Here is a 21,902-nt window from a genome sequence, read left to right on the forward strand (position 1 = left end):
TGGGGGCTCTGGGTTGTCGAGTTTGTCCGGGTGATCGGCGACTGGGACAAGTACCGTTCGCAGTTCCGATTATTGGCATGACGAGCCCTCGACTCGGCATTCGACCGTACTAACCAGATCTGTGATGGGCGAGATGTGGATTTCCCTGTCGTCGGGTCTTATCCCGATCTGATCATACATCATGTTGTGATTGTTAGTCATGCCCAAGACTTGGATCTGGTCGAGGAATCTGTGCACTGTTGAGGTTTCAGTGGCAGTTGTGCCGCCTGTATGCTTGGGGGCGACTAGTGTCCCTAATCCGTCGGCGGTACATGAGATAGCCTTCGGGGAGAGATCGGCTGAAGACGCCCCGACCCTGTCAGGTTTTAAGGACGGATCACAGATGAGTTTTGTCTTGATGATTGGATTCACGGCCTCGTAGGACAAAACATCGAGGTCCGGGTGCTCCTTCAATGGAGCGGAAAGCCCTTTTAACACAAGGTCTCCCCGGGGGTGGTAGAGAACTCTAGGCTCCCGAACCTGACTTACTGACCGGGGGGTTTCCGATCTGACCGAGGTGGCCGACCGGATCGGTGTGCCGAACAATGCTTCCGAACACAAAGATTTGTTCGGGGACAAACAAGTCCCTGCTACGGACCTCCTCGCTGATCATGAGACATGCCATCGAACCTTTTGGCGATCCTGCGGCGGAACTCTCAATGAAAGCACCAATGTCGGTGTCAAAACAGGCAAATCTCGGGTTGGGGGTCCCGATCTGTGGACCTTGGATCGATGTCTTGCAGGAAGAAGGGGGAGACAGCAGTTTAACCAGGTTCGGGCCCTCCTATGGAGGTAATACCCTACGTCCTGCTTGATTGTATTGATGAAGATGATTACAGAGTAGATCTACCTCGAGATCGTATATGCTAAACCATAGATGATTTAGCCTCGTCTACATGCATAGGGTTTTGTGGTTTATATCGACACTAGGGGCCCTAGGGTTTACATTATACCAACTATAATCGCGAATAGTGCACCGTCGCCCCTTCTTTCTTCTCCCTCGCCTCAGCCTCTCTCTGTCATGACCAGGAAGCCGCCGCCACCATGGATGTCGCCGCCCAAGCTCCAGTCGCCATAGATCGGCATGCCACCACACGGATCTGGTGGATCCTGGCCAGTCCGGCCATCCATGCCCACCTTTTTCGTCCCCGCCGTCGGAGAGTCTCGCGTCGCCGCCCATTGACTGCGTTGTCACTGTCCTACTCGTCAAGCGGGAGGAGACGAGGTGCTCGCCTCGCGTGACGCTCGCGTGGGCTCGTGTCACCGCGACCCAGTAACCTGCCCCGCCTGCCCTCTTCCACTGCATGGGCGTGAGGCCCACTAACGTGACGGCCTACCCCACTATCCCGCGCCATGTTCGGCGCATTATTATGTGACGCCCAACTCGGTTGCCCAGTTTGGTCAGATTTGGCCCACCATGTTTTTTCGCTCTGAATGAATTTTGCCTAATTAACCACTGATTTTAGAATTACAGAAAATGTCTTGGTTTTAAAATGGGAATAACTTTTGATTCGTTCATCGGATGAAAATAATTTAGATAAGTAAAATGCCCAGAATTTTGTGTAGATTAATAATTTGCAACTTTCATGCCTGTTAAAAGTACTTAAATGAGTTGTTTTCATTGTTTTGCATGATGCCATATTAAAATTGCTTTAATTCGTAGCAAATTAACCTTGCGTCGGATTTAAAACCTTATACATGAAAAATGCTTAGAATTGTGTGTAGTTTCACAATATCCAACTTGCAATCATGTTAATGTTGGGGAATGTTGCATGGGAAACAAAAAAATTCCTACGCACACGAAAGACATATCATGGTGATGATCATCTACGAGAGGGGAGATCGCATCCACATACCCTTGTAGATCGCTAAGCGGGAAGCGTTAAGAAACGCGGTTGATGTAGTCAAATGTCTTCACGATCTGAATCGCAAGCGTCCCACGAACTCCGTGCCGATCTAGTGCCGAATGGACAGCACCTCCGTGTTCAGCACACGTACAGCTCGATGACGATCTCCGCCTTCTTGATCCAGCAAGAGAGACCAAGATGTAGCTGAATTCTCCGGAAGCACGACGGTGTGGTGGTGATGGTGGTGGAGCTATTCCGATATGGCTTCACCGTGTCATACCGAACTAGCTACGGGGTGTCAGGAAGTAGTGGAGGGAGAGAGGGCTACACAATGGCTTAGGGTGCAAAAAGCCTCTCAAACCTCCGCCATATATAGGAGGAACAAGAGGGAGGGTTGCCTTGGCTCCTACTCCAAGGAGGAGCTTCGGCCGACCCAAGAGGGAGGAGTCCTCCTCCAATTCGGTTTGGTGGAGGACTCCTTCCCCACTTCTCCACCTCCTTCCCTTTTTTCTTTTTCCTTTTTTTTGCTTTGGCCGAAATAGGTTATTGGGCTAGCCTCACCAACCCACCAAGGGCTGGTGCGCCACCCATAGTCCTGTTAGGTCCTCTCCCGGGTGAGCGGCCCCTCTCGGCAAAACCCCAGAACCCATTCGTCACTCCCCGTACTTTATCGGTAATACCCGAAATCTTTTCGGAAGCCAAATGCAACATTCCTATATATCAATCTTTGTTTCCAGACCATTCTCGAAACCCTCATGACGTCTGGGATCTCATATGGGACTCGGAACAACATTCGGTTGTCAACATAAATAATTCAACTATACCGAAACGTCATCGAACCTTAAGTGTACACACCCTCCGGGTTCGAGAACTATGTTGACATGACCGAGACACTCTCCGGTCAATATCCAATAGCGGGACCTGGATGCCCATATTGGATTCTACATATTCCATGAAGATCTTATCGGTTGAACCTCTATGTGAAGGATTCAGTTAATCCCGTATAATGTTCCCTTTGTCCTTCGGTATGTTACTTGCCCGAGATTCGATTGTCGGTCTCTCTATACCTATTTCAATATCGTTACCGGCAAGTCTCTTTACTCATTCCGTAATACAAGATCCCATAAATAACTCTTTAGCCACATTGCTTGCAAGGCTTGTTTATGATGTTTTATTACCGAGTGGCCCCGAGATACCTCTTCGTCATACGGAGTGACAAATCCCGGTCTTGATCCATGCTAACTCAACGGACACCTTCAGAGATACTTGTAGAGCACCTTTATAGTCACCCGGTAACATTGCGACGTTTTATACACACAAGGCATTCCTCTGGTGTCAGTGAGTTACATGATCTCATGGTCATAGGAACGTATACTTGACATGCAGAAAACAATAGCAACAAAATTACACGATCACATGCTACGTTTATAATATGGGTCTTGTCCATCACATCATTCCGCTGATGATGTGATCCTGTTATCAACTAACAACACTTGCTTATGGCTAGGAAACCTTAACCATATTTGATCAGCGAGCTAGTCAACTAGAGGCTCACTAGGGACATTGTTTTGCCTATATATCCACACATGCATTTGTGTTTCCATTCAATACAATTTTAGCATGGATAATAAAAGATTACCTTTAACCAAGAAATATAGTAATTATCATTTTATTATTGCCTCTAGGGCATATTTCCAACAGTTAAGAATATTTAACTTGTTGTTTTCATTTAAATTGCATAGATGCCATGTTAAAACGGTTTGTCTCATAACTAATTAACCTAGCTCCGATTAAATGATCCACATATGTAGCTTGGCTAGCAAAATGTGTAGAATATCATGGTTACATTTATTTTGCTATTTAATAACTCTAAAACTATTTATAGGCAGAACAGTACCTTATCTTAATTTGCATATGAGGACTTTCTGGAATTGTTGTTCGTTGTTCCGGCCTCATTTAAAATTGCCTAGAATTTCATGGAGTTCCATAATATCTTGTGCATCCATGATCTAACATGTTCTGGCTATCATTTGCATGCATTTTGCATTCATGGCATATCATCTTGTCTTGCTCATATCATTAGACCGTATTTCTGTTTCAAATGATCTATACATGTAAATTGACTAGAATGACATGTAGAATCACATAGCCCACTTTATTTTGTTGTTTAATAAATATAAAAATAGGTTTAGTACATATCTGGACTAATTTCGAAATTAACATGTGGTGTCGTTTCGGAGATGCTATATGTTGTTTCCGACCTCATTTAAAATGCCTAGATAGTGTAGTTTATTTCTGCTTCACCTCTTGCATGTTTAACAATATTTAATATTGTCGTATACCTAAACGGGAGTGAACTAAATAATCCAAATATGGAATTTCGTAAATATGCAATTCACTTAATGTGTAGTATTCGATTGTTGTGATGTGCCATGCCTTGCATAATTAAACCGGACATGCATCATGTGTGTTTGTGCAACATGTCATGCATATGTTGTGGTAAATATCGTGTGTTGATTCTTGTTTCCGGATTTCTTCTTCTCAATAGAGTTCCGTAAGTGTTTCGGAATGTGAGGATTCGTTCAACTACGTTGGTTTGTCTCCTTCACGGATTCGTTCTTCTTCCAAGCGGGATCACAGGCAAGATGACCATTTCCCTAGATACCATTATTATCATTGGCGTGCTAGTTTTCTCGTTTCTTTCGCTATGTCTCTCTGCCTACAACTTAAATGTTAGCCTCCCAACATTGCCATAAAAAACCTCTAACCTTTCCACAACCCAGCAAACCACTGTTTGGCTATGTTACCACTTGCTCAGCCTTCTGATAGCATTGCCGGTTGCAGGTGCAGGTGCTTCCATGTGAAAACATGGGTTCCTTGTTATATCACCATATTATTTCTATTTAATTTAATTCACCTTTACACTTGTTAAAAGGTGGAAGGCTTGGCTTTCTAGCCTCGTGTTTTGTTCCATCTTTGTCATCTTAGTGTAGGCTACCGGTGTTATGTTCCATAATTGAGCGCTCCTAACCTGCTTGGGGTTGTTATGGGGACCCCCTTGATTTTCGTTTTGGCATAAAAATCATCTGGAAAGGCCCAACATTGGTACTACATTTGCCTAATAACTAATGAACCGCATAGGGAGTAATTAACCCGTAGATAATTAACCAACCCCCGGGCCAGTGCTCCTCATGAGTGTTGGTCCACCTACCTAGCAATCGGCGTGCCACCTCGGGGCAACTTGGGGAATTTTCTGGCTATCGTCCACTTTGTATAGACGGTTGACGCTCGTAGATAGAGAGTGCGCGGCTCTAGATGTGGATCTGGCTCACCGGGTGGCATTGCTGGACTTGTTTTACTCTTTTCAAACGTCTTGTGCGAGGGATTCCGAGGATACTTTGGGCTCTCTCGAGGTTGAGGTTTTCAACTAGGAATCCGAGGAGATCACGGGTTTTCTACGGTCGAGGTTTCCTATGCAGCGTGTGGTGGTTTGCGATGGACTAGTTGGAGCACCCGTGTAGGGTTAAATCTTTCTGAGAGCCGTGCCAGCGGTTATGTGCCAACTTGGAAACTTTGTTTAACATCCGGTTCTAGATAACTTGAAGTAAACTTAACTAAAATATACCAACTGTGTGCGTAACTCTGACTTTCTCTTCTCGTGAGTTCTGCATCCGGAAGAGGACACGATGGGGTTATTTTTGACTCGTAAGTAGGTGTTCAGGATCATTCTATTGAGCATCATTAGTTCATGTTCGTGATGTTTAGATCACCCCCCCCCCCTCTTATTCTTGATTCATAAGTTAGCCACTCAAATAAATGCTTAGTCGCTTGCTGCAGCCTCACCACTTAACCACACCTCACCCATTAAGCTTTGCTAGTCTTGATTCCTTTGGAAATGAGATCTCTAAGTCCCTATGGCTCACAGATTACTACAACAACAGTTGCTGGTACAGGTAAAGCGATACTTTGACGTGAGCCCGGTGATCGTGCTATTTGGAGTTCTTCTTCTTCATCTTCATCGATCTAGGTTGGGTTCTAGGCCGGCAACCTGGGTTAGCAAGGATGGACGTCGTTCTTTTATCGTTTGTTTTTGTCCGTGGTCGGACCCTGCTCTTCTACATGGTGATTGGATATATTTTTGTATTATGTAGTTCATGTTGTAGCTTGTGGTGAGTGTAAGCCAATTCAATATACTCATCTCTTCTGTGCACATACTTGTAACAGTATTCATTCTTCCAAAACGACGAGATGTGCTTCTATCCCTATCGAGGCCCTCATGCCAAAATAAGGATAGGATCGCTCTTGGGCTTTACACATACATCCTTACTGAATAGATCCGGAACGAACCACCTCAGGATACCCTGGTATGAACACTGCGAGTTTCGGTTACTCCATCATTTTAGAACACATATTTTCCTTATTTTCTACTTATACTTAGATCCATCATGAGAGAGGCCACTTATTGCAACTTGTTTTTGAGGAAGTTTTTCCTGCTAAGTCCCTCATGAAATTTTTTTGCCCGTTTCCGTCGGTTTAAGACATTGCTTGGTAACAGTTTTGGCAACTCCAGTGTTGATTTAAAACATAAATTAGTAGACCACTCATGTCCTGTACTTTAGCTTATTCCTGCTTATTTTCCTGTATGGCCGTCTCAAACCATAAATGGCTCCCACGAACTCCAAGGCTTGCAGCTGGGCCAGGTCTCAAGAGTCCAAGCTTACTTTAGAAAACCTCATGAGTCCACGATTTTTGCCACCTCAGAAAGAGATAAGCTGGTGGGCTCCTAAAGAAGAGCCTTATCCGTAGCCTCAGCAAAGGGCAGTCGTCATTTTTACTGATCATTTGCAAAGAGGCTTTCGCCCTCCCGGCTCAAAATTCTTTAGGGATCTTCTACACTTGTTCAATCTCAGTTCCTAGGATATTGCCCCTAATTCCATGATCAATATATCACAATTTCAAGTTCTGTGTGAGGTATATCTCCAAATTGAGCCGGCAGTGACTCTATTTAGGGAGTTCTTCTATGCCAACCGCCAGACTAAAATAAAAAAACGGTCCTTCTTGTGAACTTGGTGGAATCTCTTTCCAAAAAAGGATAAACAACTCGTTCCCTGAGTCAAAATTGGCGAGTCATCCGAAGCGATGGAATAAGACCTGGTTTTACTACAAGAATATCGCTCCCGCAAACAAAAATCAACTTCCAGGTTACAGATTTGAGAGGATCAGTAACAATGTGGTGCTATCGGGTTGGCCGAGTGAGGAGGAAAGGGACGAAATAGCCCACGTTCGTACAAAGTTGAGGGCCTTGGTTGGGCATGGTTTTACTTGGATTCATTTGATTCGCTGCTGGTTAAGATGGTGAATCCGACCCGTTAGTGGAAGGCCCGCTTAATGTGTGAATATTCGGGTGATTCATCTGACGTTTAGCGCTTATCCACTAAGGATCTTTTTGATAACACTCTTAACAAAGAGACAAAGAAATTCTTATCAAACTTGAAAGAGATGTGCAGTATCACTGGTTTGGGCCCTTTTATCTGCTGAATCCTCCTCCATCGGTATTGATCCTTTCTCGTTTATGTATATTTTGTTCCTTTGCTAAATTCATCTTGACCCACTATGTTCATCATATTCTTGTGTTTGCGGGAGGGTTCTAGCTTTTGGAAAGTCACACGTCAAATGCATGTTCCTTCCATGAGCCACGGGAACGATGTGGCTCAGGGTGACTCGGCTCTTGGTTCATCTTCACAAGAACAATATGAGGTAGAACTTGAATCACTTGGCTGCTTGTTTACTGATCTCGCTCACATGCCTTCTCCTCAGGGCGACTCTGAAGCTAGAAAGGCCGGCGATGTAGAGGTAATTCCAATTTCTTCCATTTCTTCAAAAATATTTGTTGCAAGAAGGACCAGGCAAGCCATCCGGAAAGTAAAGATGTCGAATCAAACCGCTCATTTAGCTACCAATTTTCTCTTGAAGAAAACACAACTTGTTGGTCAATCCAAACGCAAGACCCAGAGAGACGTGGGCGCGTTGGACCCACGCTTGACAAGACCGCAATACTTGACCCGGTTATAAAAAAATTGGGATACTAAAGCCGATATGATTCGCACTCTTAAGGAAAAATACGAGGTAAAGACTTCTCCTTACCTGTTTTCAATATTAATTCCAGTCTCTCTTTTCTATATACCGTGAGTAGCCCCCAAGGGCCCGCTCATCTTCTTGAGATGAGTCGGATCTTAAATATTTTGAAAATGAATTCGACCTGTAGCCCCCAAGGGACGACTCATCTTCTTGTGATGAGTTAGGTCTTAAATATTTTGAAAATGAATTCGATTTGTAGCCCCCAAGGGTCGTCTCATCTTCTTGAGATGAGTCGGGTCTTTGCTCTATCATGTGGAAAAATAAAAACTCACATGTATTAGCCCCCAGGTGCTAAGTATATTGCTTGCAATGTGCTTGGGACTTGTTTATATTCTTTGTTTTTCATCTTATCTTGCTTCCCGCTTATTAGCACCTTCATGTTGCTTTATAATAAGCCATCCTCGGGGTGTATTTATAACCCCAATTTCTTATAAACTTTGTATCTCTATCAGAAGCTCGTCGGAGATGTCGAATCCACGGCTGCAGACCTGCAAAGGCGTCTTAAGGAAGAAATGAGGCTTAGAGTTGAGGCTGAATCCACAACGGCTCTTTTTCAGAGCTCTGTTTGTCAAGCGTAGGATCGTCTTGAGGAGGCCATGAAGAACTTTAAAACAGAGAGAATTTCTCTTTTAACCCGTGCTGAGAAAGCCGAAGGGAAACTTGGCCCTTTGAAAGAAAATCATGCCACTTTGGTGAAGCAACTCAACGAGATGCTGACTGCCATCTTTGGTAAGCTTTTCGTGATCTTTATGTTTCTTCAACTTTGATGTTATAAGGGCGACTCAAAGTCTATACTTGTCTTGCAGGCCGAACAGATAAGTCCCTGGTGCAACTGCCCTTGATGAAGTTAAAATCGATTTTTTCCTATGTGGAAAAGCTATACACCAAGTCTGCTTATTCTATCATGGCTGCAAAGAATCCAAAGTATCCACCACGAACTGTCAAATACATGCTAAAACAACTCTCCACTGTGCCGCAATGGGTCTCGGAGACCCGGAAATCAGCAGCTCATGGTGGGGCAAACTTGGCTCTCGCGCATGCCAAAGCATATCTACGGGAGCTTGATTTGGCTGCTCTGAAGGATGGGTTTCCACAGTATAAATTGGATGGGTGTGAATTTCCTCGAGAAGACTTTGCTCGAGTAACGAAGGAAACCCGGCCGCTGGTGACTCTTGTTGTAGAGCAGGTCGACACATCTCAGTATTATGCAACTTATACTGCTGATAATGAACGTGCTCCAATGCCAAAAGATGAGCCCTCTGAGCTAATCCCGCCTCATTATACAAGAAAAAGACTGCTCCTGACGTTGGTGCTTCTACTTCGACTCGAACAGCTTCAAACTTTGAGTCGTTGAGGTCAATCCAGTGGATTCAGCAAGGCCGGCAAGACATCGATGATGAAGATGAGCCAGAAGAATCGGATACTGAATTGCCGAGGAAGAAAACTAAGGGCGGGTCAAAATGTCTCGCCTAGTAGAACAACTGGTCCCATGCATTAAAATATCTTTCAATTTTTATCAACTCGTGATGCGAGTTTGTAATAGGGGTAGTAAAAACTCTGGAATGCTTTTGGTAGTGCCATCAAGCAAGCTTGTCTTTGCCTTTTTAGCTTGCTGCATAAGACCTTGTTATGATATTCCTTTATCCTAGTTTTCCACGATGAGCCGGCTAATATGGCTTGTTCCTGAAAAAATTTGTAATGCTTTGCAACAAAAAATCAGGTATCTTTGATAGGCCGGCTCAATGAGACACGGTAAAGAGGTAGGACTTTTTAAGCCGGCAATGAGCTTAACCCCCCCCCCCCTTTTAAATCTCTCACTACATTGTTGTAGGAGGAGCGATTTTTAACTGTTCATAATATGGTTATAATCGCAATAACCCGGATATTCATGATAACCTTTAGATAGTATTCTTTCCTGAAAAAAGTTTTAGACCTAAAAATCAAACAAGAGATAAAACATGATTCATAGGCCGGCTCAGTGAGATGCGGTAAAAAGGAGACCGGCTTTCAAGGCTCAAGTCTTGCTTCAATGAAGCGGGTATGATAACCCATGGTTTATCCTCGCTTTCAGTATGTCGGCTCTCACGTGACAAACCAATGTTTTAACCTTGCTAATTCAGGATCCACAATGCATTGAATAGTCAAGAGTACATGGAGTCACCTTATCAGAGTCGCATCAAACATACAGACAGGTTTAACCGTTTTCTGGTGTCTTTGTCGATAAAGAGGGTGAGAAAGCTAAACTCAATGAGTTGGAAGCCCCTAAGTGACCTATGATCGATAAGAAGCCTCAGCATAGGATTGTAGAAGACAATATTATTACTGTTAAACAACCTGGGAACCAGTAGCCCCCAGATAAGCTGGCTTAATTTTATTGATCATGATAATTTATTTGGATTTGTAACCCCAGAAAACATATTTAAAATGATAGAAACTCATGCTCGGGTTATGGCTGAAACAGAATTTTGTGGTCGATACAAAAGATAACGAGCCGGAGGCTCTTTAATATGATAGGGCCAAAAATTTTGCCACGTTGACTTACTCGACCGGCGGCTTACTTGAGGGGCTATTTACCAACATGGTATGTGAGAGATTTTAACTTTTCGGTGGCACAACCCGACTCAGCATAAGTCGCGTCTCCTTCCTCGCATTTCTGGGCTATTTTCTTGCTACCTCCTACCATTATGGTGCCTTTCGGACTTGGCATCTTGAGTTTGAGATAGATGTAACAAGGACGAGCCATGAAACGCCGTAAGCCGGCCTTCCAAAGAGAGCATGATAAGGGCTTCTTATCTTCACCACCTCAAACATTAAGGATTCACATCTGGAATTATGCTCATCCACAAAAGCTTGATTCCTAAATTCTTGCAAGATATAGCAATTCTCCCATGAGTGATTAGATGGCTTGTCCTGAGTACTATGCTTTGGGTAGGGCGCTTTGAGTGCATCCTCATAATTGCGCGGCTTATTCCCGTTATAAGGTCCTTTAGAAAGGCGCTGATTCTTGAACCAAGTGTTCGTATTGGCCACAAACTCTGATCCACCCTCAAGTTGTTTCCGTTTATTATTTTGGTTTCCCTCGTTTGGCTGGTTACCCTTACCACCTTCGCTTTTCTTGTTTTTGGCGGCTTTCTCCTCGTCTGAGCCAGGGTCCTTTGTGCCATCTGACTCGGCGTATCTTGTCAGAACATCCATCAAGTCACCCATATCTTGAGTCTTTCACTTTAGACGACCCAATTTCAGAACTAGCGGCTGGAAGTGACATTTTTTCTCCAAGATTAGAATGGCTTGTGAGGCTGTAATGCTATCCGATGAGTGGATTATTTGTGCAACTCGGCGAGTCCAATGATGGGCCGACTCGCCCGTGCGCTGAATGCAATGTTGGAGATCCACAATTACCATCGGGCGTTTGCATGTTCCTTGGAAACTTTTGATGAACCGTTCCTTGAGCTCTGCCCAAGTGTTAATGGAATTGGGTGGAAGGTTTTTCAACCAAGTTCGAGTTGGTCCAACTAACATCATTGTAAAATACTTCGCACATACCGCGTCACTGACGTCGAGCATATCCATGGCAAGCTCGTAACTTTCAATCCATGCTACCGGCTCGAGATCTGTTGTGTTATTTGGCACCTTGCGAGGTCCTTTGAAATCCTTAGGCATGGGCTCGCTGACTGGGGTTTCACCGCATGCGGTTGAGCTGCCCTCCTTGCAGCTGCTTCCGCCTCCATTTGCCGGGGGGCTCTTGTTGCGTCAACTAAATCTTGGGCATTCTGTAATCTGGCCGGGTTGGGGAAACCCGAGGCTCCTTTCGCCATCTGTTACTGGAAATAGCCGGTGACTCTTCATGATGACTGATATAGGGAGTAGAATGCATCCAATCCCGACTATATGAGAATTGCGCTCGCTCGGACTCTACTGTCTTCACCATCTCAATGGTGTTTCTAGCTTCAATCTCAATTGGGGTGTTTCCGTGTATGGGGAGCGCCTCTAAGTTGTGCGTTGCATCCATCATATTGTCAACGGGGTTGGAAAAATGGCCCTGCGGTGTGTGAAAATGTTGTGGTGACGCCTCGACCGGAGGAGGCTGGGTCGGTGGTGGTTGAGCCCGATCTACGTGTCCGGGCGGTGGATTTTGCGCAATTGCAGGTGCACCAGGTGTGTGTGGACTGGCGAACAAGCGAGTCGGCGTTAGGTTTTGTGGCAACCGGGACAGATGCCTCCTATGGTGAACTGCCTCATGAGCATTCTATCGAAGCCCTAGTCACCACGCGTTTGTTCTGAAACGATGTGACTCGTCTTGGATTCAAGCCTGCAACTCTGTCATCGAGGTGTTCTCAGTGTCTATTTTCAGATCGACCTTGACCATCTCCGCACGAAGTTTTTCTAGCTCCACGTTACGCTCCTCCTGGTTTTCACAGTGGCAGGACCCTCAAGAAGTTTGGCCACCTCAGCCACTAGATCTCTCATAGCATGTCGGTGTTTTGCCCGACCCGCCAACGCTGTTCGTGGTTCCTTCTGTAGATGGACCCGGCGCCGGCGCGACTCCAACCATGTAGACCGTGACTTGACGAGGCGCCTCATCGGGCTCCTCGGAAGGGTCGGCGGCTTCTTCCCCCACATCCATCACGGAGAGGAAGGATGGATCTGGTGTCCCCAATGGATGACTCGCCGTCATGGTTGCCGAATATATCCTCGCTGCTCACCGGCTTTTCCGGAAGGCTGAGTCCTTGGGTGAATCCGACAAAGACGTGTCGATGACCGGCTTGACGTCGATCGCTTTGGGCACACCAAGCCGGCTCGATGATGGGGGTGTAGATGTTCGACCAGGGTGCCGGCACGTAAACCTGGCCGAAGGGGACCTGCTGATTAGACTTGGCGGAGTCGGCCTCACGATTCCAGCCTGGATTGGTGGTGTAGAGACCGCTGCGGCAATTCTTGATCATCATGGAAACCGCGTAACTCCCGAAACCTGGGCGGGTTCCCTCCGAGAACTCAATTCCACCTTGCGATAGCCCCACGGTGGGCGCCAACTATTGTGGTTTTGTCACGGCAGATGTCCTCTTGAACGGACTTAGTGGTAACGCCATCGTCGCGGCGTGCCGACTCGAAGGGGTTGATCGGGAACGAGAGACGGGTTTACCCAGGTTCGGCCCCTCCAATGGAGGTAAAAGCCTACGTCCTACTTTGGTGTCTATATTGATGAGATCTCGATTACAAGGATGCGGAATCGCTAATCTAGCTCTCGAGGGTTTCTTACTTGATCTTTCTGGCTAAAGGGCTCCCCTTTATATATAGGTAGAGGCCTCGAGTTTACAATAGAGTCTGGGTGGAATAAGCACCTGTGGCTTACTAGAATTCTACTTCATCTTGCTTCCCAAGTTAGGAGAGTTTCTAGCATCTCCTGCCTTCTCGGCCTTGAGTCGCCGTCTCCTAGTGTTGGGCCGCCAGGAGACTTATTGGATAAGTCTTCCAGCTCATCTTCTTGTTCCTTCTTTACAGCTTGATCCGGCCCCATAGGGCAGGTTATATCCTGGGGTTATATCCCCGACACGTGGAGCATTGGATGGAGGGCCTTCTTCCTCGGGTGCTCGCTCGGTGACAGGAGGAAGTTCGAGAACACCATGGAAGTGTGCTTGAACTTCACCAGCATCATGGACATGCACAAGGAGGCAGATGTTGTTGTAAAGAAGGCTACGACGGAGGAGCTGAAGACACTGATTCATGACCCAATGAAGGGCGCTATGTTAGTGGACATCATGTTGGGCCATGAATCGGGTAGACTCCGACGATGTTGGACAGAGGGCAAAAAGGGACAAGTACAGGGAGTACATGGCTCCTCAAGACTTGTGTGTCGCAGCATTCTGGACTAGGACGTTGGTGACGCCAGAGGACGACCACGATGCGGTGCACATGGTGGTCAGGGCACCCGCAGCAGGCGATCTTGCAAGACCCATCGTTCTTGAAAGAACACGATCAGGACGAGTGCAACTGCTACGATTGAGGAAGAAATTAAGATCGTACCCACCCCCCTCCCCCCCCCCCCCCCCCCCCGCCGCCGCTGATTAGGTGCTTGTATAAACCCCAATCCCCACCCCCGATATAATCAAAAAAAGGACCGTAAGAACCCTAGAATCCATGTTGTTCAACCGATGGATTCGACGGTTCGTCGGACGTGTTTCCCCTAAACCAATCAATCCCCTCCCTGACTCGAAAGCAGTAAATCAAGAGACAAGGTCAATCCGACGCTCGTCGCCGCCTAGGATCGTCTTGCAGTCAGTCACTCTTGTGCTCGCCAACACCAGTGTAAGTGAGGAAGAGGAGAAAGAGTAATGGAGAAAGAAAGAGTAATGGAGAAAGGAAGGTGAGGGCAATTTATTTCACAACTTTAAGAAACAACACGACATCTAAAAACTACACCCACGCGTGCAAGGTGCATGCCCCATGCCCACATGGTTCAGGTTGCACCGCTCATGCGTAGCTCTGGAAAAATAACCGATTCGGTAATTCCTCTGAATGCAGACGAAAGGTGCTTTAAATTTCATGCAAGTCAAAAAAAATATGCGACCCAAGCAACAAAACAGGCCAAAAAGGGACCGCACAGGCCTGGCTGGGCCTAATGCAGCCTCAAACGCATCCTAGAAGAACTAAAAGCAATAACTTTGCACAAGACGGGCACGAGTTAAGTAAAACACACATTTGTATGAAAATCAAGGTGTTTTCAGTTTCCGTTTTACAATGTACAAGAGGACCCATGATATCGCACCATGTTGGGCTGCGCAAATTGCGATACAATAGATGCCCTGCAATCGTAGTATGTGCTTCCTGTACAGCTGGGGAAGTGCATAGTGCTGGTCCTCAACTTAAGGTCAATGGCATGGGCTATAGGAGTCCCAGGGACTTGAGCTGCTGGACGTGCTCAGCAGGGAGTGGTGGCGGAGACCAATCTGCACGTTCACCGTCAACATCTTCCACAACATACTCCTGGAGAACACCAAATTGGAGTTATGAGCCAGAGGAAAAACCATGATTGATTAACTCAGGGATGAGTGGAGAGCAGTGCTTGCCTTTGTTAGCATTCGTTTGGCAAGGATGTGGTAGTGTCTTTGCCAGATCCTCTGCCCTACCATAGTTGCCACCAGAACGCTATAGAAGATGCCGACAACCGTGAACAGCCCAAGCACGATTACTCCCATGATGAGGAACAATGGTAACCCTGCTTCTCCTGCACCTCCCAAGCAACCACCGCACTCCCCAGCTGTAGTTGCACAACCTTCAAAGCATGTGGTGCAGTCAGTCCACATGCAAAGTGTGCCAGGAAGATGACAATCTGCACACATCCTGAAATGAAATAGGAAGGTGAGCGTAGAACATGCAGATGACCAAGCATGCAGCATTAACGGCTTAACCAATATAGTCACTGAATTCATCAAAACATACCCTGGCTGGCAGCAACAGAGGCACAATTCTCGACAAGGCTGAGCCAAGTCACTCCGTACTCTTCGGTCATAACACGTTATGAAGCATCCTGATAACCCGAGAAAAGCAAAAAACAACAAAGCTCCTGTAAAAAGAATAAGAAAGATGCTCCACTCAGTTCAGAATTCAAATTGAATGGGCAACATAAGTGCATCATATATCTCAGCAATGCAGTCTCCATATATATTTAGGGACAATGTAGTGCACGCACATACCCTAGTATTAGTCCATCACAGCATAAATATAACAAACTAATGAATAGGTCCGGTACGAAGAAAGTGGCAGCTTCAATATTGGCATGCATATAAAAGGTAAAGATAGCTAGCTCTTTCCTATTCAACACAGATCTTTCGTCTACTGCGTACTGTTAACAAAATACATTTTCCCACTCATGTTATCTTTTGTACACTGATAAACTCTTATATAACAGAGATTGGCCAAATAGAATCTAATTGTATATTTCACTCTATAAAACGTACAGCTCCCATGCACTTGAGTGCTAAGGACGAACAGGGACTTATATGGCAAGGATTGAACTACACCCCACACATCCATACAAAGGCATAACGTATAAATTCATTATCAAACAATCATGCAAAAAGAGGGTGCAGGCAATAACAAAATGTGCAAATGATTAAGTTGTTTACCACATATATAATAAAAAGTAACTTCGTTATCAAAACCCCAGGCCGCCCTCAGCCAATATTGCTGGTACCCATCAATAAAATGTACCAAATAAGCCAATGCAGAGATCACCTGAATAAAGGAGTAAGAAATACTGTTTACCACTCAATACATCATTAGACAAAGAAAAGTGACACGGATTCTCAAAGACTTACAAACTGGACTAGAGCAAAGATGAATAATATATCTCTAGTAACAAAGAAACGAAACTTTAGCGTTCGCCATTTCCTGTCAGTGTGGACATGAACCCTCAAGTAATAAGGAGCCTTGCAGGTGGTGCAATGAGAAAATGCAAACCCCTCCTGTATGTAACAAAGCATCAAGAACTATTAGTATCTCACAAGAAAGAAACAATTTCATTACAAAGGCAAGCTACAAATAGCTCAGACGAGTTGACAACAAAATGCAAAGAGACACACCACTGAATGCTTTTGCATATGCATGAGGAAGAAGTTTAATATTTAACTTTCTTTTGAACAAATAGAACTCATATTTCCAAGAATTGAAAGAGGAAATGTGTGTCCTACGTCATTTCTACTCTAAACTATTGGATCCATCCTCAGCAGCAGCATGGTTTATGTCATATCCAAACCAACAACCTCCATATAACCTTACCAAACAGCACAACTTCATTTTGTGGTACACATCCCAATATCCTAACAGAAAGCATTGTTTTCCAATACTAAATACCATAACAGGACCTAGGAACATTTGCCTGACAAACTGGAGCCAAGGAAAGATCTGACCTACCACCGCATCTTAAATCAAAATTTCAAGGTGCAGAGAGGGGATCAGTATATTTAGAATGTTCATGCAATATACAACGTTTTGTTTTTGACCTGATGAAACTGCACCAAAGGTCCGTATGGCGAATTTGTTAAATGATGATGGAATCCTTATAGGCGGGCATTTACTAGCAATACAAACCTTGATAAACCTATTTTCAGAAAGCATGCCTCTTTGGGCCAACTATGGCAATATCATGTCAATCGTGGATCTACCTGATAGTGCAATTTTTTTATAGATTTTTTAGTTACTGAATTTCCTAATTACATCAAAGTGCAATTGCATAGTTTTCATCCATATGATGCATTGTTGTTGTAAAACTTTGATAATTTTATTTTATATATATGTTTTTTAGTTACTGAATTTCCTAATTACATCAAAGTGCAATTGTATAGTTTTCATCCATATGATGCATTGTTGTTGTAAAACTTTGATGATTTTATTTTATATATATGTTTTTTAGTTACTGAATTTCCTATTTACATCAAAATGCAATTGTATAGTGTCCATCCATATGACGCATTGTTGTTGTAAAACTTTGATAATTTTCCTCCATGTAGACTGTCGACATACATGAATGTCCTGACTGCTCAATTTCCCCATAAAGCAATCTGGAGTTGCACTCTAGTCTCTAAAATCACGATCGTAAATGGCATAACTTAAACACGCAAAACGGGGTTGTCATTTGTCACACAAAACTCTAATAAACAAGAGAGAAGAAAAAAAAAACAGGCAGGATTAACTCCAACAGCAAGTCAAGAGCTAATAGGCTTACATGTTGAAGGCAAAACTTGGTGAACCTACCATATGTATTCTAGTTGTCTATAACCCTATGTAATCCATGAATGAATTGATTGATTATTAGTACAATGCAAGGCAGTCGTTCCGAAATGGATACAACTCTATTTATAAGCACATACACGGGGTATAGCTTCCATACATTGACATAATTAAGCTAAGAAACAACAGTTGCAACCCTACGTGGATCCATCACACAATCACATCGCTTCGGAGCTCCCAGATGGCACCAGGGCATCAGCGGAATGAGAGCGCCTACCTTGACTGCTCTCCAATGGTCGAGGCAGTCGCGGTGCACGTACTTGGACGTCCCCTTGCACTTGCAGGGCGCTATGAAGTCCCTCCCTACACCGAGAGAAGCAGTCAACCCCTGCCAAAACAAAGAAAACACAGCCAAGGATAACGGCAGGCAGCGGCAGGAACAGCTCGCGCACGACGGATCCAGCCGTACGTACCGTCGGTCTCGAGGCAGATCCGGCACTGGAGCTGGTCCCCGGCACCGGCCTCGAGGTCGATCTCCGAGGATGTCGGCGGGATCAGCGGCGAGGACGCCGAGGACAACCCCCTAGCCTTCTCCTCCTCCATCAGCCACCGCAGCGCACTGCCCCGAGGCCTCACAACGAGCGTACGTTCTAGAACCTTCTAGGATCGTCCATTCGGAACCCTAACCTCTCTTTTGTTTCCTCGCCTCGATGGATTCGACGAGGCGACGAGGAGGGGAGGTTCGAGTCCAGTTGTTGGGGAATAGACTAGGTGCGTAGCCAAGCGCCGAAGCGAAGTGGGACCATATCTATACTAGGTACTGATAAAGCGGCTATTGTTTCTCCTCGTTCACCCTCGCGGTATTTTTACGAAACCCCTTCTGTTTCTTTGAAATCAACCTGCAGTCCTTACCATTAGTCAACCAATCGTTCCTCGCCATTAGTCAACCAATCATTACATGCGACAGAAAAGAAAAAAAGATAACCCAGCCATCCTGCCTCTCGTTCCGATCTCCACCTCCATCGCGCCGCCCCTCACCGCGGGCGCCCGCAGTTGCCCCACATCCCCGGTGCGCCGCCACCTCCTATCATGCCTCGACCCGCCTTAGTGCGCGCCGCCGGCCCCTCCCCTCCCCCACCCCCAATCGTCGCGTGCCGCCCCCGATCGCCGCACATCGCCGGGCCTTCGCCGTGCATCTGCGATGGAGCGCCGGTGGGCGTCGTGATTATGGGCGAGCCCAATCGCCGCACATCGTCGGCCCTCCGTCGTGCATCCGCGATGGAGCGCCGGTGGGCGTCCTGATTATGTGTAATGCCCTAAGTGTAAAGCCTTCCCTTTTTGGAACCTTCCTATGTGGGACCACCTTGTCAATGCTATGAGAGAGTTCATGCTCATAATTTCATGTGATGCCCCTTGTATTTCTTTCTTGCATGCATGCATAACATATCATGTCATGTCCATGTCTTGAGAAGTTGCCTTGTGTTCTTGTGGTGATGTGATGCCTTGTGATGGTGTGCATGTGGTGATGTGGCTAGTAGACATAGCATAGGTGGTGGCTTATCATTTTCTAAACCCCTTTCTCTCTTTATTCCTAATCCAAATTTCCTCTTACTCCTAACCTGATTTTAAAAATGTCCTATGTTTGGGATATATTGTGGGGATATTGGAGTGCTAGATTTGGTGTTTTGGTAAGTGTTCTAAAGGTGCAAATAAACCACAAAACAGAAACTAAATTGTTGTTTTGTATTTATTTAAGTTGCTCCATAAATTCCATTTGTATTTTATTTAAATAGGTTATTTATTTTCATGAGAGGGACATTTTTAGTTTGATTTTATCCACAATAGATAGCCATGTGCCTTTTTTCTTTCTCTGGTTTTCTTTTAATAGGAATTAGCTCAGGGATTCCCTTTTTCTCTATCCGTCGCACTAGATGGGCCTCCTCCCACCTAGTCGGCTCGTTCCCTCTCTCTCGTGAGCCCAGGGCGCATCCCTTCTTCATCCTCGCTTTCCAGCAGGGCAATGGGTCCCGCTCGTCAGCCTTCCAGGTTCGTTCCCCTCTGCTTTCTCCGGAGAGAGCATCGCACACATGGAAGCGCCACGCCCCTCTCCTCCCTCTTCGCCCTATAAAAGCCCCCTTGGCGTCCGTGCCTTGGCTAGGGTTCCTCCTCCGCCGCCTCCCCATCCAAATCGCATCTCCCTCCTCTCTCTGTCATCGCCGCAAGGTAAGGGATCGGGTCCGCCATGGCCGAGCCATGAAGGTCGTCGTCGCCATCGCTGTGGTGCTGCTTCCTCCTTGTCGAAGGGTCCGGAAGCTTGCAACGTCATCCAGGAGCTCGTTCCCATCGCTGGATCGTCCGCATCGTCTCTGCTTCCTCTTCTTCCCGGCGGCGCTTCTTCTCCGACGAGATTCTTCGCCGACGCGCTTCTTCCTACTACTTCCTCTACGAGCACCTTCCTCCTCGACCCGTACGTGAGGTAGCACCCCTCTTCCTTCCTCCCTGTCCCAGATCGAGAGCCGTGGATTAGTTTCGTCGCGTGCGTCTCCTTTGTCGCTGGAGCCGTCGCTCGTCGTGGATCCATCGTGGTAAGGCCTCTCGGGCAGTAGTTGCGGTAGAAATGGAACCGTGGTTGCCCAAGCAACCTTCCATCTAGATCCCGTAGCTCAATTTGTAGCACAACGCCGGCGAGCACCTCCCCTGTTCCGGCCGTCGTCGGGTAGTGGTGATGCACAAAGGGGATCCTCTTTAGAGTTACTTCCCCTTACTTGTTAAGCTCTGTTTCTTAGCTTGGTGGTAGAGTGATGTTGTTGCCTATTAGGAGGTTGCGGGTTCAATCCCCCTCAGCACCTTTTGTTTTGATTTGTTTCGACACTTTAGCCACAGGGGACACCTTACCCTGTTCGATCCCCTCTCTTTGTCGAATGCAGTGACTGTGGTGTGGTGGTTTGGGCTCTGTGTTGTAACCAGAGGCACTGGGGTTTGATCCCAGGCCTGCCCTTTTATTTATTTTTTTCTTTTATTTTCCTTTGCTATTTACTTGCTACACCTTTTGCCTAAATAATAGTGCAAGAAAGGTGTGCATTTTATTTTTCTTTTCCTGTCTAGTACTTGTAGTGCTGCTGGTAACATTTGTGTGTATGGTGTATGTGGTATGTGTGCACATGATGATGTGCATGTGTATGTGTGGTGATGCTAGCATAAGTGCATGTGTGTAGATGCAACTAGTGAGATGCTTATGTGGAGTAGTGTGGTATGCTTGTGTGCATATATCTTGTGGTGTGTGTGTGCAACACACACACACATGAGTTTAACTCATGTGGCACAAGTAGTTGTGCATGTGTATGTGATATGATTCTCCCATGCTTGTGTTACATATTTAGAGGACTTACATATTGTGTTTTGATCAAGAGCATGTTTTAGTGTGGTGTATTGGAGTAGGTGGTGTGCGTGATCACCCCACCTTTGCAAGTCAACTATGCACCTTCACATGACCATATGTGAGTGGGCATGATGTCTTGTGTGTGTGGATAGCTTGGTAGATGATCTTGGACGATGATGTGCTATGACACACATCCATGGGGTCAAAACCCTCATGTCACTTTTGTTGCTGTTGCACATGAACAAGTAACTATGTAGGAGTGGATATAGTGATGTGCACATGAGATGATGCACTATTCACTATGTATGTTTCTAGTAGATTTTCCTTCCTTGTTTGTGGTCACTTGCTCCAAGTAAGTGCATAGATATTATATATGATTTTGGGATATAATCTCCCAAGGAATCCATTGGTGAACTTAGTTTTGCCATTGGAACACTTTATGGAGATGACATATTCAGATTTTTTCTAAGTTTAGTCCTTGTTTCCATGGAGGGAGATGAGCCCAAGGGCATGTTATCTTGTTGTGGCAGTAGAGGGTGATCCCCTCTATAGCTTGTTGGTGTCAATTCTCACTTAGGGCATCTTGTGTGCAAGTTTTTCCTAGACAAAGTGGGCATGTGGCTGAAATTCCAGATTAGTGAAAATCTCAGATTTTCACTAAGTCTGAGAATCTGTTTATATTTTCTTCTCGTGTTGATGAGGTTGTGCAGGTCAATGTGTTGTGATCTAGCCTTAGCTTTCAACTGGAAAGTTGAAGCTGTTATGTTTGTCTA

At 45.6% G+C, this 21,902-nt stretch overlaps 1 protein-coding gene across 1 annotated transcript; it reads right to left on the minus strand.

Moving 5' to 3' along the window:
• Window positions 1–14,703: 14,703 nt before the first annotated feature.
• Window positions 14,704–18,537, minus strand: LOC123448506. Its single transcript, XM_045125420.1, has 7 exons — window positions 18,224–18,537; window positions 18,028–18,113; window positions 16,340–16,486; window positions 16,148–16,256; window positions 15,462–15,585; window positions 15,089–15,362; window positions 14,704–15,005 (listed from the first exon to the last, which is right to left on the minus strand). Exons 1-7 carry the CDS (start codon window positions 18,351–18,353, stop codon window positions 14,904–14,906), a joined length of 972 nt encoding a protein of 323 aa, XP_044981355.1. The 5' UTR covers window positions 18,354–18,537; the 3' UTR covers window positions 14,704–14,903.
• Window positions 18,538–21,902: the final 3,365 nt, after the last annotated feature.

The sequence above is a fragment of the Hordeum vulgare genome, chromosome 4H (assembly GCF_904849725.1).
Source record: "Hordeum vulgare subsp. vulgare chromosome 4H, MorexV3_pseudomolecules_assembly, whole genome shotgun sequence".
In the NCBI taxonomy this organism is placed as follows: domain Eukaryota; kingdom Viridiplantae; phylum Streptophyta; class Magnoliopsida; order Poales; family Poaceae; genus Hordeum; species Hordeum vulgare.

Coding starts and splice junctions, on each gene's coding strand:
- LOC123448506 (XM_045125420.1), bottom strand. CDS start 18,353: ATGGAGGAGGAGAAGGCTAGGGGGTTGTCCTCGGCGTCCTCGCCGCTG. Junction 16,487..18,027: donor ACCATTGGAGAGCAGTCAAG/GTAGGCGCTCTC, acceptor TGTTACATACAG/GAGGGGTTTGCATTTTCTCA. Junction 16,257..16,339: donor TCTTTGCTCTAGTCCAGTTT/GTAAGTCTTTGA, acceptor TCCTTTATTCAG/GTGATCTCTGCATTGGCTTA.